General features: G+C 47.1%; 1 protein-coding gene across 2 annotated transcripts in view; it reads left to right on the top strand.

Annotated features, from left to right (window-relative positions):
- Positions 1–1,178: 1,178 nt before the first annotated feature.
- XIRP1 (xin actin binding repeat containing 1) overlaps positions 1,179–16,788 on the top strand; it is a 33,080-nt gene continuing 17,470 nt past the window's right edge. Inside the window, exons 1-5 of one of the 2 annotated variants that reach the window (XM_015619655.3) lie at positions 1,179–1,310; positions 2,708–2,844; positions 4,063–4,117; positions 4,995–5,411; positions 6,876–6,957. In XM_015619655.3, coding sequence (XP_015475141.1) covers positions 2,717–2,844; positions 4,063–4,117; positions 4,995–5,411; positions 6,876–6,957 — 682 coding nt within the window. In that variant the 5' untranslated portion in view covers positions 1,179–1,310; positions 2,708–2,716. Of the gene's footprint in view, positions 1,311–2,704; positions 2,845–4,062; positions 4,118–4,994; positions 5,412–6,875; positions 6,958–16,788 lie in introns of both variants that reach the window. The other variant, XM_015619654.3, reaches the window with a different exon arrangement.

Below are 16,788 nucleotides of genomic sequence, written 5' to 3'. Positions count from 1 at the left end.
TGGGAGAGTGTTTGGCACAAACCTGAACACATACAAAGCCAGGGCTCAGCTCCAGGCTGGTCTTAGGCACTGCTGAAAGGAACACAGCTGACACCATGACCTGGGTCCACCATGTGGAACCAAACTTGTGTCTATCCACAGGACAGAGAATTAAAACCAATAGGGCTTCTCAGTTGTTTTAGATGCTGAAACAAAAGCTCAGGAAGGAGGTTAGTTCTACCAAGAGCTGAATCAAAACAGATGGAGAAGTGCAAGTTATTATTTCCTACAGCAATGACACGGACAATCCATTTGTATATCCAGATCTCTGCCTTGCCCTGACTCACTGGCTTCTCATCTCAAAGGTTTCTTGCTTAGCTTAGTCATTTCTGGGTAAATTATTTTCCAACTCTTCATGTCAAATGTAGCTTTTCTTGTTCATTATAAACCAGCACAGAGATCTGCTCTTATTTGTGCACTGGTTCTGCTGCTTGGTCAACTTTCCAGTGTGGAATAAATCCCAGGGAAAGCTTCACAGTAACCCAGTTATTGTTAAGGTAAAAAGCAGCTCTTTTTGTGGCCATGGTGCATTTTGAGAGATTGTGGAGGCTACTTTTGTCAGACTTTTACTTAAATCCAACTTAGATTTTGGCTAAAGCAAATCTCCTCAGATGGTCCTGCCCTCTGTTTCCCTTAATGGTGAATTATTTCAATTAATTCCATCTGGACCCTGGCCTGCCTTTCATTTTTTGCCAGGAGGAGCAGTGTGCTCCCTGGAGCTTTGACACCCCAGAGAGAAGCCCTCTCCTGCAGCTCCTGCAGAACCTCCCCAGCAAAGCCACAAGCCCAGGGGACAGACTGAACTGAAAACATTCTCTGGTTTGGAGTATGGGTGTATGACCTGTGCCAGAAGCACCCATTTAAAAATCCCCTGATTACAGTGGACCTCATTCTGAGACAAGGTGGGGACATGGATTCCAGCAGCTTCCCACCTAAATCTGACTCCAGCTTTGGGACTAGATGGCTGTGGGTGCCCCAGCCAGGATCTGGACTTATCTGGTGATTTTATAGGGAGGAATGAGACCTCAATAATTGGCTAAAAAGGAGAAGGGAGGAAGCTTCATCTCCTCCGCTCTTCATTGCCAGCTCTCCAATTCAACACCATCCCCATTTGCACATCAGCTTTTAATATTTAATTGCAGCTCTGCCAAGGGACTTTGCCTCCTCTCTTGCACAGGAGAGGGAGAGGAAGGAGCCAGCAGTGTGGTGCTGGAGAGTCCCAAGGAGACTATCAAATGGCAGATCTCAGGCAGAGGGAAGCGCTCTAGCATGTAAGTGATTTTACACAAAACCCCCTCCCAGATCACAGGAGTTGGAATGAATTAATATCAGAAAAATCCTGTAAACCCTTAGCAACTGGGGGGATGCTGTGCTGGCTGTGGGAACCGTTCAGGGTGGGCTGGGAAGGGTATTTTCCTCCACTGCCTGTATTTAAGGGAAAGGAGGGATAGGGAATACTGCTCTCCTAACAGGCTCATTTTGCCACAAAGTAAATCCTTGGAGGGCCCTTAACCTGGAACTGTTTAATGTTAGACACCACCAGAAAAATGGGAAACAATCTCTTAATTGTGGGAGGTGGGAGCCTGAGATCTGACAGATCTGTCTCTTCCCTAACACCATGGGAAATGACCTGAAAAACAAAACAAAACAAAACAAAACAAAAACAAAACAAAAACAAAACAAAAAAAAAGGAAATTTTTTTAAGCAATTAATTCGAAATGTATTCCCCTTCCTCTGGTCCTTATTTCAGATGTCTTAACAGGCATTAGAGGGGAAGCAGATATTCACAATTTGCTGAACAACATTCTTATCCCCCTGAAAATCTGTCCCTTTTGAGTGCAGCTGGAAGTGGACACCCAAACATGGGTGGAGAATGACTGGACACTGAATAATATTCAGGCCAGAGCCACAGAAACTGCTGATGAAACACTTTTTTTACAAGAAAAGTGGCTTTTAAAACAAATACTTTCAAAATGTAAATACAAGTACTTAATAATCACGTAGTTCAAATGTCTGTGTCAGTAATTAAAAAGCAATTACATATAACTTGTAGGTCCCCAGAGCTCTGTCTACATGCAGAAAATGAACCCCAGATGACCTAATGTACTTCCAAGTGTCAGATCAGTCACTGAAAATACAATTCCTGAGACTTCTGCTGCACATTGCTGAAGTCTGGAAAACAAGAACATTTTTGGCAGAAGAGGCCAAGGGGTATTTAAATCTCCAGTAACTGTGTGAATCCAGAGCTGGTTCAGGTCTATGTGACACTGGAAACATCAGAAAATTTTAAATAATGATGCATATGCAAATTACATTAAATAACTTTTAAATTATTTAAAGCTAATTTTCTTCACATCTTTTCTTCACGTCTCTCACTGTCATAGAGATGAACTTGGGGATCTAAGAGAATGAGATAAGTGGTAGACAGAGTAGAAAAGACAAATTCTCTGCATTAAGTGTGATTTAATTCAACTTGTGTCTGCTTTAACCCCATTTTGTTTTTCAAAAGTGAATTTCAGTGGTGAGGTTTGCAGATGTACCCGTGACAACAACATTTGTTCCACAGCCCATTACTGATGCCCTGGTCCCCTGAGTGGAGATGGACACTCTGATTTTGGTCTCTTTTCCCTGCACCATAACCTTTGCTCTCTTGTTTCAATGCCAGCAGACAGAAAATATGGGAAAAGCTGAGAAGCTGCAGCCAGCTCAGTCCTTCCCTTCTCTGTGCCACCCTCCAAGGAGCAACCCAGAGCTCAGGACAGTTCTTCTGAGGAAAGCTGTGTCTGTCTCAGAACTGGTTGCCAGGTGAGTGTTTAATCTGTGGTTTCAGTTCACCTCAGATCTGAGGGGTTCCAGGGAGGATTCTCCCTCTCCCACCTCTGTCACAAACAGATCTCACTCAGAGAAGACCTTTCTCAAGCACAGCATCCCAAATTGCAGGTCTCAAGTTTTCTGTCACGAGTGCTCCTGTCTGTTCTACATTTCCAGTGAATTATTATGTCTTGGAAGACAAGTCCTGATTTGAAATCCAGACACACTCAACAATCCCCACTCAACTGAATGACACAGAGGAATTTGCCCTTGACCCCAAGGACTAGACCATTCCCAGGTGGACAATTAAAGGTTTTAATCTTGGTAGCCACAAGGGAAAGAGCAAATGCTGGAGAGATGAGCTGATGGGGAAGAGGGGTATGGGCACTGCATCCCCTCCTGGTTTCTCTCAACTATCTCTTACCAAAAAGCTCCAGGGAGAGTCACATTTCAGCCCAAGCCTCTTAAGGGCTGATTTCTCTTCTTGTTACAACCCACAACTGAGATCAGACCAAAACGCTGCCAAGCATGAGACGAAAAAGATTAGGAACAGAACCTGAAGTACATCTCTCTCCATGTAAGAGTGACAGAGCAGCTGTCAAGTCTGTCTCTTGAGCTTCCCCGTGGGACACTTTAGTTCCAAATATCCCACAATTGGTTAGTTTCCATTATAAATAGCCATCTCTCTGGCAGGGTCTTTGGAGAAAGCTGAGAGTGCACCCAGAGCACAGAAGTGAAGAAAGGTGGTTTCTTCTGCAAAGGTCTCACTCATCACTGGTGTTTATGTTAGGCCAGGTACTGACTTGATAAATCCCTTTACATTAGGTTAAAGCTGAATGAATTGACCTTCTGGAAAGCCTGACTTCAGCTCCAAGCTATAAATCAGCAGAGTGCAATAAAACACCTCGTTCAGGCACTGCAAACCCCCAGCACATCCCCCACCAGTGGGGACAGAGATGCTCCAGAGACCCTTCTGCACAGAGCTTAGGAGACAAGGGCTCACAATGCCTCTGGCAGCACTGCCCTGAGCTAAAACCAGTCCTCTTTGGGAGATATCTCACATCTCTGTCACTCTTCAAGCTTGCCTTTGGATTCTATTGGCTCTGTTATTTTCCAGAGGGTAGGGGAAGGCAGAACGAGCCTGCCCACAATACACAAAAATATATTCAGGCTGAAAAGGGACTCAGGTGCCATCTCCTGTCTTCCCTGCAGGTACCAGAGCATCCTGAACGGTGAAAAAAACACAGCCAAGCAAGAACATCTCAAGGTGAGAGCCAAAGACTCAGAGCTGTTGGTATGGGCTGTCCTCACAACATAAAGCTCCAGTTCTTGGCAATGAGAGACAAACAAAAACCCAGCATTTTCTGCAATAACTGGTTCTGTTCTGAGGGCAGCCCAGGACAGGTGAAAACCAATTGCCTCATAGTGTGTACAGATGGACTGGCATACAGAGGATACTCCAGGATGGAAATTTCATGGATAATATTCAGGTTACTGTGGAGTTAAAAAAAAATTGTGGAGGTAGACACTAACAGAAGACAATCAAGAAGTGAAGGACCTGGCAGAGGATTTAGTAGTGGCTTGAAAGTCATTGAGGCACCACACTGGGCTGGCAGGGATGACACTGGGGCACCTGCACCGTCATCTGGAGGTGTTTTGATGTTGCCCTGTGTGTCTCAAATTAGGGGCTTGTGTCATTTCTGCCATTCTTCTCTGCCATTCTAGAATTTTCTTGGTGTTTTTTACTGAAGATCTGTTTTTTCCTGACTGTTTGGAAACACATTTTCATAGAGTAGGAGGATGGAGATGGGAATAAGGCAATGATCCAAGAGAGGAGACAACCACTGGCCATATTTTTCTTACTCCAAGGATTTCTTGCATGTTCATGGACAAGTCAGGAGGATTCACTGGAAACAGGCATGACAGAAACTTCAACACTTCAAAAAGAAGATGTTGTGTCCTTAACATTTATTTCAGAGAGCACAGAAAGTGGTAGGATACTCTTTCATTCCACAGAGCTAGAAAATCAACAGATGTGATGCTTGAAGTAGAAGAGCAGGAAATCAAAATGTCACATGATTTATTATTGAAATTATATAAGAATCTATTTTGATGTTTTGTGGGGTTTTTGTTTGTTTTTTTAGCTCATGGAAGCAAGATATCCATCACAGAACAATGCCATTCCAGTGGGGAAAACCCGTGCCTTACCTCGCAGTCATCCCTGTGACATGTGCTCAAGCAAGCCCGTGGAGGATGTTCCCATCCCTAAGACTGGTGCTCCAGCAAGGAATTCCAGAGGGCTCCTGGCCAGCTCTGACACCCCTAAAGTCACTGTCCCACACTGTCAGAGCTCACCCTGTGCCCCACGGGAGGCACCAAGTGCCAAAGGCCCTTTGAGGAGGAGAGAGGCTGATCACACCAACATCCTGACAACAATCCAGCCCCTGAGCATGGAGAGCAAAGCCCACAGGGACCCAGCCTTCCTCGCCCCTCTCCAGAGCATCCAGAGGAAGGCACGATGGAGCCCTGCCACCACCCCAGGGAAGGAGTCTGCTGCAAAGGTCAGTAGGTGCTCTTCCTCAAAAGGCCCTGGAAATACATTTTATCCTTATAAATTCCTGGGCTTTGTGGTGGTGATTCATCACCCACTGATGTCAATCCCTAGGCACAGGGGATGGGTTTCCCTGTGGATGTTTATGTCTAGTGACACCCAGCTCTGGGTGATTTGATGCCACCAGACAGAGGTCAGATGTTCAACAAACTATTTCTTGTTGAAACTTTTTTGCTGTTTGGTGCTGCACCTCTCGAAACAGATTTCTCTGTCCCTTCTGAGCCAAGCTCTTTTGGGATTCTCCTTCACAGGGAGCTCTGTTTATCTCAGTTTTCCTGGTCAGGAAGAAAACTTCATTAGGATCTTAAAAAAGTTCGTTAGGATCTTGTTTCTTGTGTTTATTAGGATGTTATCAAAAAACTTGGCAGGTCCCTCCAGACTTTCTGCACAAGTTCAATTCACCATAACCTGGTTCACCTTGGCTCTGAAGGTACAAAATGGCCTCAAACCTCGTGGCTGTTTAATCTTTATATCTATTTTTACCTAATTAGCAATAGACATGTGTATTGTTTTTATATATTTACAAATAAGCTTTCTATAGCTACTTAGGTAACTAAAACTGTGACTAACTTTCAACCAATCACTCTTTGTGTTCCTAAAAATTGCAGATTCATGGAGAAGTAGGAAGAAGGAGAGCTAAGAACCACACCATTTATCTTCTATCTTTACTCCATGTATTAAACACTCTAAAATTTATATTTTTTTTACTTCAGTGACATACTAAACATTATACTACTTTCTACTTAATTTTTTTATAAATCTTGGTTTACCCAGGGATATTTGGAAGCCTTTCTGTCAGTGACAGACAAGATTAATACCTTTTTGGAGAACAGGACAAATGGAGAAATGTTTCTCCATTTCTGGATTCTTACACTTGTGATGATCCTCTTCCTGGAGGGAAGGATTTGGTAGGAATGAACAGCTCAGATTGGAGAGAGACCTACATTAAAGAAACATGGGAGATGATATTGACATGAAGTTGATATAATCTGGAATATTAAATACAGATGAGATCCTATCAGAAATCATCTTGTTCCTCTCTTTGCTGTGTGATATCTGCCCCTGTAAGGGACTGGGTCTTCACTGGGAGGGCAGCAAAGGGCAGCACCCTTCTCTACAGGGTTTGAGACACAAAAATCATTCTGGGAGTTGGTAAAGGAAATGGATAATCCTGTCTCTGAAAGCTGGCCTCAAAATCAAAGTCAGGTAGGGAAAATACCACTTAGGTAAATGAGGTGGAGCATCAAAGGAGAGAACAGAGCAAGGCCAAGGCTGGGTCCTGCAAGAAACAAAAAGCCACCTTTGGCTCTGTAAAGCCTCTGGTGCTGTCACCTTTCCCACACCATGTCTTTGTGCAGTTCCTCTCCTCTATTTGTGGGCACTTACCTGTTTCCCTGCTGTTGTTCCCACACAGGAAGGGAAGCAGTCCCGGGACAGGCAGGGGATCATCTCCTCGGTGCCAGATACAGCTGATGACTCAGCCACGGGCAGAAGCTGTGAGTTGGATTTATTTTGGTTTCCAGGCATCACTGCTAGCCTGTTTCCACCTCTATGGATGCAGCTGGGAAGGGTTTGCTTGCTCCTTACACGGAGCTGTGTTTCCCACAGAACCCCACAGCAGACACTGAGCAGGCGATGCTGGCTGGGGACACGTGGGTCCTGCCAGGACTGGACATTCAGGAATGTGGCCAAGGATAGGGAGCACAGAGAGCAGTCTTGACTGCAGCCCTGATCAGTCCCACTGCACAGAGCTGGCAAATCCCAGCAGAGCCGGGATCTGGGCCAGTGATGAGTCCACAGAGCCATGCTGGCTCTCCCTGTGCTGTTATCCCAGCAGTTAAAAATAGCTGCTATTAAATACCAAGGCAGAAATACATCCATGTTTAGTTTGGGATGAGTAATATCTCCCTGCACCTCAGCCTTGAGGAGAGGAAGAGGGAGAGGTTCCTTTGTACCTAACTAAGGAGCCTTGGCTGGGCTCCTTTTTGAATTTGGCAGCAGTGGTGTATCAGAGAGAGTCATCCTTGGCTTAAGATAGGGCATGTAAGTGATCCCTAATGTTATGATATCACTGGGACTAAAGCAGGTCAGGGATATTTCAAGGCAAGAGGCATCTGTCAAGAGTGAGAAATCCAAGCTTTTCATGGGAAAGATTTTGCTGGACTTCACTGTTTGAATTGGGACAGAAAAAAACAGATCTCCAAAAATCCCACAATGGCTGGATTAGAGACCACTGGACCATCCCACAATTTTTAGCCCTGGATCAGGAATCCAGGGTCCCCTTAAACCATTTACTTAGGATTTGGGTTTTTTTCTTTCCATTTCTTTCTTGTCTTTCACACAAGAGGGAGAAAAAGGATCACACACTGCCTGGATTTGAGACCCTGTATTTAATTACCCAACTGCATGGGTAAAGTCTCTCACACGAGCACACAAGTGATGGAGCTGAGGTTTCCACAGCATTGCTGGGATATTTTTTTTTAGTATCAGAGCAGATGATGTCACCACACTATCTAGCTCAATGCTGTCACAGTTTTCTGTGCTTTTTCCAGTGCCAGGAACGTCTTTTCCTCTGGCTGGCCAGGGGTGAATCATGGCCTATCTTAGATCCTTACACCACTCCCCAGCCCCTGACTCAAAGGCCTTGTAATAGCCATGGCTTCATGTGGTCGTGCTTTGTTGGAAGGGCTTCATGTGAGGTCCTTCTGGGGAGGCAATTCCATCCAGGGAGCTGGGAATACGACAGCTACCACTGGGGTAGGTGCTGGATTTGCTCAGAGACAGGAGTTGTAATGATTCCCAAAAAAGTCCAAGAGCCAGCTGTCCCAAATCTCTCAGGGACCAGACACATCCACGGCTGTACCTGTGCTGTGTTCTGTCATTCCCATGGGGGAGAAAGAGATGCTGGTGTTCTGTGAGCCCCAGCAGTGACCAGGGCAGATCTTCAGTGGGAACCTCCTCACCACCCCACAGGGACAGCCCCACTGCCCTTCCTGAGGGGTGAGGAGGGGACATCCCAGACTTGGCATGGGGAAAGCAGCATCGAGCTGTTTGAAGCCTCACAATAACACAAGTTAAGCACAGACCACGGTTCTCAGGGGCTGGGATGTCTGATATGGAGGGCAGCAGCTTGGCAGTGCTCAAGAGAGCTCTGCTGGCTGGAGCTGGGTTTATCAGCAAACACGTCAGTTTGGAGCTGAATAGCTGCACAGAAAGTCAAAGCGTCAGTGGCTGCATCTCTTTCCAGGCACAGTCACACCTGAGACTCTGCTGCAGGCCTGAGCATTGCTCAAAGGGGATGATTTACACCCCTGAGAAAAGTACATTCCCGGGCAGCCAAACCAGCTGGGCTGTGCCCCTGGTCACGCTGGCAACATCAGATGGTCCGGAGGAAGCTGCCACCAAAGATGTCACCAAGACACTAATTAAAGAGGTCCAAGTGGCTGTAGTCTGCAGTAATGAGATTAAACTGAGCCCTGGAAGACTTACACAGCAGAACAAAATTCTTCCTAGGAAAGAAGATGGCAGATCAAGGAACCATTTTTCCCAAAGGGAAACAATTGAAAGCTTGAGTCCTTTAATATTCAAAAGGAGAAGGCACCAGTTAATTTATTGCAGGTAGAGTCTTCTGAGTACCCTGGCTTTAAAAATCAACAACTTCTAGATTAATTTTGGCAATCAGAGAGAGGGAATTGTGGCCCAGGAAGAGGGAAGAGGGACGTGCACACAGGTTTGTGCCTGTGTGTATAACGCTGCTCCATCATGCAGGCTCCCAGCTGAAGGGCACACGGGGATGTCACCTCGGTGCAGAGCAAAGATGAAACAGGAGCCTGAGGTGACTGCAAATTACAGAGCATCCAGGCAGCCTCAAACCCACCTGCAAACCCCTCCTCCCCCTTTCCATTCTAGTCTACGTTCATTTCGACCTCTACACAAGGGGAATTTTCCAAGCAAGGAGAAGAGGCGAAGGAGAGGGCAGGAAACAGTGGAGCCCCCCACCCTGCACGCAGGGAGAGCCGGGTTTGGTTCAAGGAGAGGATTCATCCCCTGCCCGTCCTGCTGCGGGGGGTGCGGTGCCATCTAGCGACAGCAGAACTGAGTTCCGTTCCCAAAATCGGGCTCCGCAAGGATGCTCCGGACGCTGCATCCCAGCCCCAGCGCTGGCCGGGGCTGCCACCCTCCCTCTCTCCGTGAGCCGGGGCTTTGCAGGCACCATTCTGCCGTCTGCATCACCCTGCTGAGCACTCGGGCTCGGCAGAACATCGCTAGTGAACTGGAAAGGTCTGAAAGGAGGGAGGGGAAATGCTGATTTAAGATAAAAGGCTGGGCTTGTGCCAGAGGCGGCTCCGAGTTCAAGGAAGCTCCGGCACTTGCCATGATAGAGGCTCCTGCAGTCAAAATAATCCTTAAAAGTCACTTCCCCTTCAGCAGTGGCTTTCCATGGGCATGACAAGCAGGAGGTGTATGGCAGGACTCCTGTAAGTGCCAGCTCTCACTGCTTTGTGCCTCTGCAGCTCGGGCAGGAGGCAAACTTGGGGTGTTTAAGCACACGATCCATCTCGTCCCCTGACTCAAACACCTCTCATCACAGAAAGAAGGGGCAGCAGGACGTGCCACCCATCCCCTGTCATCATTCCCAGCCCCTGTGACCGATTAGGGAAGCTGAGGTCACAGGCATTTTTGGGGGACGCTGCCATGGGAGAGCACAGTAGTTCCCAGGGATGCTTGGAGGGCAGGGGAGGGATCAGCATCTGCTGATCAGCCTGGCTGGGATCTGCCAACAATCAAAGCAGACAAGCTTGTCCCTCCTAATTGGCTTTTCCTGCAAGCCCCAGCCTCTGCTTTCACTCAGTCTAACCTAAAGAGCCTTTCCCTTGCTAAAACCCCCCTGCCCTCTTCACTGGGCTCCCAGCAAGAGCCAGCCCATCTCAGTCAAGGGCTCGGGGCTGCCCTCTGCTCCAGGGCCTGCTGACCTCTCCCCTCACACACCCAGTGCCTCTCAGAAAACCCCAGTGCCTCCGTGATTTATTTTTTCTCATTTCCTGCCCTCTAATTAGCTGCTGTCTCTCAGACAGGAGGACAAAACCCTTTCCCCAGGAGCTGTGCAGAGCTCTCAGGGCTGCAGTTTGCAGAGGCACTGATGGGCACACACGTGGAAGCCACTGCCCCCAGCAGAGCAGGTCCTTCACCTGGGGATGGAGAGGGACAGCAGGGGTGTGACCAGCCAGCCATGTGTGCAGACAGAACACAAAGATATTGCGGATGAAAACAGAATTTCACACAAATACACACCCTGTGTGCCCCCGCCAGGCACAGGCAGGCCACGACACACAAACACCCACTGCCAGCTGCTGACTGAGCTGGTTTGCTCTGCCCTTCACCTCCTGCATTTATGTCCCTCCATCCACATGGAATAAATAAGGTATCTCAGCTCCCAGTGTGCTGCTGTGTTTGCAGACACCGCTGCCACCCACTTGGTGCTATGTGAGTGGGTGTGTGTCTGCTGAGAGCCCCTGCCAGCCCCAGCCTCTGCCCCACCACCTGGCTGGTCAGCAGGGACCTGCCTATCACCCTCCTGACAGCTTTTCCTGATCCTCATTTATGGAAAGAAGCAACAAAGAACACATCAGAGGGAGGAGTGATGGTTTCCAGAGGCACTGGGCTCAACACAGACAGTAGGGGAATAACACTCACAATATATAAAATAATAACTCACAGCCCTGCAGGATGGTTAAAGAAACTGGGCTAAGGTGGAGAGGAGCTGGGCCCTTCCAGGAGCCCCAGTGAAAACAGATGTTCATCTGCAGCTGGACATGTTGTGATGGGATGTGATGCCACGCGATGCTGGCAAGGGAACCTCACCTCATGCTGAACTGCAGCCTGGGTGATGTGTGGCATCCTCTCCTGACACCTGCACACCCACAGGGAAAAGAGACAACCAAACAACCCTGTAAAAGTCCAGAAAAACTGTTCAGGAGAAGTGCATGAAAGAAATTAAGCATCTCAGTACTTAAAGGGGGCTTACAAAAAAGGGGCAAAGGAGCCTTTTATGTGGGCACATAGTAAGAGGACAAGGGGGAATTATTTAAAGCTAAAAGGGGAGATATTTAGATTAGATCTTAGGAAGAAAGAGTAGTGAGGGTACTCAGAGGGTAGTGAGGCACTGAAATGGGTTGCCCAGAGAAGTTGTAGATGCCCCATCCCTGAAAGTGCTCATGGCCAGATTGGATGGAGGTCTAGTGGAAGTGTCCCTGTCCATGGCAGGGGGTTGGGAACTGGATGATTTTTAATGTCCCTTCCAACCCAAATCACTCTGGGATCCTGTGAAACTGGAAAATCAGCATCAGTTGTTTCGCCCTCTGCAACAAAGAGCACAAAGAGTGTTTTATCTCAGGTGATAGGGACACCAACCCACATCTTCCATTGCCATGGGGTGATGTTCTCAAACATACATCCTCCAAAGGTGTCAGAAAAGCAAACCAAAGAGAGAACTGCTGGGCCTGGTTCAATATTACTGGGTACATCAGTCTGCTAAAGCTGGACTCTGAAAAGCACCCCCAGAGCCTTTGGTTATGTTTGTATTTGCAAATTAGCTTGGCCAGGCAGGATCACCAACACTGGCACACAGGTTTACACACCATTAACATGCTAAAAATAGTATCCTTTGCCCAGCTGAACTTTGAGGGTGTCAAGAGTTCTCCAGGTTTGAGTGCTTTATTATTCTCCCTCTTCAAACACTTCCCAGAGCAGCTACCTGTGACACCACATTGCTGCAATGACAGGAACAATTCCCAGTTTAACATAAAGCAGGTCAAGTGGTTGTCCTTCTTTAGTCACTTTCCCAAAGTAAGTTTTTTCATTCTTGCTTCTAAAATGCTGGAACTGATGAGGAAATAGGGAACCAGGAAATGTAAGTAATACCTCTCACCTTCCCAGCTTTTCTCTTAACACTTTGGCTGTGGCCAGAGGTGACAGAGGGGCCTGGCTGTGAGGATCACAGCCTGAGGACATGAGAGTGAGTCAGGGAAATGCCTCTTCCCCATTGCACCACAGTCTGGATGCATCCCTGTCCCATACCAGGTTACACCAGGGGTATTTTGAATGAATAAACTCTGAAAATAAGCCAGGGCCACAGCCTTTCCCAACCCCTGTGCGGGGTTGCTGGGACTCATGATTGACTCAGCCTGGTGGAAGAGCAATTTCACTGTTCCCTAAAAATAGACCAAGTGGTTCATCCTCTCAACATAGCCCAGCACTGTGAGATAAAACCCGCTGCCAGAGACCACTGGGAGGCAGTGAACAGGACTGAGGGTGTGGGGTGTGGAGCAGGGCTCCTTTTGGGATACACAAAGGGCTGCCTGGCCCTGGGTTCCTCACAGATTTTCCACTGGGGCTGTCTGAGACACGACTCACCTGTTGGGACTGCAGAGACCTCCCTGTAAGTAATTTTGGGGTAGATTAGAATGGGGTGAAGTGTTGCATGAGTATGAACCTCAGACTGATCCTAAAATGCAGGGCAAAGGAGGATGCTTGGTGTTTCAGGCTATGAAAGCGGTGTTGCAGCTCATGGAAAGCCATGGATTTTATTCTGCTGGCCCAGCAGATAAATCCTGGTAAATCCTGCTCTGTGCTGCAGGTATGTTCAATGTACAGTGGCTTTGGTTTGCTTCAAGACCATGGTTTAGGGCACCTCAGCGTGTTCTAGACAGAAACAGAGAATTGTAACTGTGTGCTTTTCTTCTGTCCTAAAGTACTGAAAATCCCAGCTTTGAAGGTCAAATTCATGGGGACAGATCTTAGATCCAGATCTCTGTTAGATCAGAGAGAGTGTCAAAATGCTGTTATTTATGATGATTCTGATCACTTTGAGCACCAATAGGGGAAGGAATCTGTATGGGACCCAGTTGAGCCAGAGGGATGCTGGGGGTGGAGGGGACACCTTCCAGACCCAAACCCTGTTCAGACTGGCAATGAGTAGGCAGCAAAACGTGGACTGCTCAGAAGGAAATGAGCTTTGCTTCATCTTACATCCCTAGGGAACAGGAACAGGAACAGGAGTCAGGGAAGGATTAGTTAAGGAGGGAATTTCTTTCCCTCTCTCTTTAATCCCTGTCTCCAGAGAGGGTTGAAAAATTTGTTTGTGACCCTGAGCCAAACAAAGGGCTTCAGGAGCCTGTGGAGTCAGCAGCATTAATATGACCATACCCCACTCACTGTTTGTGCTCACATGTGTGAAAGGACACTCCAAAAACCTGTGTCACTCTAAGAGGGAGCAGAAATGTGCCCCTGTGTCTCACACCTGATTATTCACCTGTCTTTTGGCCCTAGGGGCTGACTTCTGGCCAGGACATCAGGTCCAGCCCTGGGGATGCCCCTCAGTCACTGTGTGAATGGCCTGGCCTGAGCTGAAAGCAGGTTTTTTTCAGCTTATGCATTTGTTGAACATTGACTTGTTGGCCAATATTTCCCTCCGAGATTCACATCCAGCTGATGGCTGTGAAAATAACAGAAATTCTGTAGCTTGTCCCAGTTCCCTCCAGGTCTCTAGTTTTCACCTAAATCTTTGTATAAAAAAAAAAAAAGTGAAGTAGCTTCAGATTTTTGTTAGAAAACAGGGATTTAGGGAAAGAAATGTGAAGTTGTCTTCCTTTCCATATGCCTCAGGTACAGATACCACTGTGAGAAGTGGCAAAATATAAAAATCCATACTCTTCTTCAGGCAAAGCAGCAGATGATTCACTCGTGGCAATTTGAGGATTCAGCATGAGTGGAAATTTGTAGGAACATCTTGCAAAGGCTGTTTTCAGCCCTTGAACAGACTCAGTATTTTACAGGGCACAAAAGCTTCCTTTTGGGGAGAAACAAGGCAAGGATGCCCTGAACCTGTTACTAAAAGGAAGAAAATCCTTCTCTAGCACTGTGAAAGTCCCAGGACTGGGTCTGAGCAGAGCAGTAGTAATATTTCCTTGAAGTACTATACCTTACTGGTCTCTTACACTTTCAAGCCAACCCTTTCTCTCCTCACCCATATTCTCGCTGGCAATCTGCCTTACTCAGAAACAAATGGAAATTCCCAAGAATTTCAGTAGCTACAAGTGGGTTTGGGGTTTTGTCTTTAAAGGATACTGCTAATTTGGTTTGGGGTGTGATTCTTTCGTCCAAAACAGTTTTAAGTTTTCTTGGCTGCCGGCAATAAAGAGCCAACGGCAGCATGGAAACACCAGGACAAGAATAGAAAGCCAAGGCAGGGCCTTGCAGCTCCTCAGGGCTCGTGGCATCCCTGCAATGCCCCCACGTAAACACCATGGCATGGCACAGAAATGCTGAGAGATGCACTCCACAGCCCTGATCCCAGCTGGGCCCTGTATCCCAGGCAGGATGTCAGGCTGGGGATGCTCACGGGGCTCGTGCCTGCACACACATTCCCAAGGTATCTTTTCAGAGGGTCAGAGAGGGCTTCCCTTAAAAGGTCTGGTATTTGTGGCATGCCAAGAAGCCCTCTCCCCAGGCTGAGGCTGTTCCAGTGGGGAGCAGGGCGTTGCTTTCCCTGGGGAAGGGGTTTTTAGAGGGAGGGAAGCTGCTGTCCTGAACTCCGGGCTGTAAAGGCTGCGATGCTGCGCTGCAGGAGGGAAAAGATCCTGGGAGAGGGGTTAGGGATAAAATAGTGCTGGTGGTGGGATTGGGGAGATGGAGAAACAGGGGAAGGGATGTCAAGCAGGGGTGTTTATCACCATTCCATGAAAAACCCCTCTGTGAATAGCAGGTAGAGTCACTGGAGGGTACGAGAACAGCGCCAGCGTGAGCAGGGCGTGACCCACCATGTGTCAGGGCAGTGCTGGACACCCCCAGTGACACACAGCCAGGGACAGCCACTAAACATCCACTCGGCCTTTATTAACCCTTCATTAACCTAGCAGAGGGGCACAGAGAACGAGGCAACGCCGAGGGCACAGTCAGGGCTGCACCCACCTCCCCAGGCCCTTGGTACCCGAAGCGTGGGGTGATGGGGGGATGCTGGAGCCCTCCCTAAGGAAGGATAAGGCCACAGCAGTTGGCCCACGCGGGAAGGCCATGTCCCCAAACAGCAATGCCACCCGCAGCTGTCTCTCAGCGGAGCTTCTTGGCATTTTTTTGGTGCCTAGAATAGAGTCCTCCACATTCCTGGATTTTTGCAAAGCTCAGAAATAGCCCCGAGCTGCCTTGGGGCAGATACTCAGCTCTGCCTGAGGCTAAATTTTCCCAACACTTCTCAGAAGCTCTTTAAATTACCTGGTGGGGGGTCATGATGCTCCTCCTGCAAGGGATATTCCAGCTGATACCGAAGAGCCAAAAACAGTTGCAGAAGTGACCAAAGATCATGAACCTTCAGTTTGGATATACTGGAAATTGCAAAGTGATCTGATTTTGAAAATCAAAGGCAGGAAACAAGACACTTTTTTTTTTCCTTTCACCACCTCCCACCCTCTCAGATCTGCAAATGCAACTTTATACGTGTGCAAAACGTTAATTATCTTACTATAATTAGTAGAAAAATCTTACTGCATGATTAAATCTTATTTCCTTTTCAACACAGCTGGTCTTTAGTTACATTATTTTATTTTATTTCTTTGTCTAGCACCTTCCTCTGTTTCTAGTGCTTTTATTTTCAGCCCATTTCCGACCCCAGAAATCACCTATTAACTCTGTGTACCAGAGCTCATTTAATCTTTGCAGGAAATGGCTTGCAGACAGGGAAAAATCTCTCTTAAACCCTTTCAAAAGAGAACTATTTCTATTTATTTGCTATGTGTTAATCATTACATTTAGGTTCTATACCAGCAGGGCTCCCCACCTTCAAATCAGGGATCTATTATATGTGATGCTGGACAAATTTTTTTGCAAGGACAACGTGTACTCATGAAAGTTTGAAATCAAAAAAAAAAAAAAGCCTTGTGAAGTTGTATGATTTTCATTAATCATCCAACTGTAATCAGTGCTGTTCTTGTATCTGAGTTGGTAGGTGAGCATGAGAAAACCTCAGTACTTACTTTTAAAGGTTGTATAGTTATAACAGATTCTCTTGGACCAAAACAGTAAAAAAACACATGAATTCTGTGTATAATGAAAATGTTTACAATTACCACTCTGGCACACAATGGGCTGATCCGTGGCAGAAAGAAAAAGCTTGAATTTCAAACACTCACAGTCCTTTGTAAGACTGAAAATGAGAGAAAGTACTGTGGTTTGAAAAGAGAACAAAGTGTGATCCAGCCATCAGGAGGGAGCACCCATGAGGGTGAGCAGAGTGTTTTAGAGCATGACTGGCCCTCAGGCTTTGCTAAATTCTA

Source organism: Parus major, chromosome 2 (assembly GCF_001522545.3).
Source record: "Parus major isolate Abel chromosome 2, Parus_major1.1, whole genome shotgun sequence".
In the NCBI taxonomy this organism is placed as follows: Eukaryota; Metazoa; Chordata; class Aves; order Passeriformes; family Paridae; genus Parus; species Parus major.
Note: the sequence above shows the minus strand (reverse complement) of the source record. Positions and strands in the feature narration are given on the sequence as shown.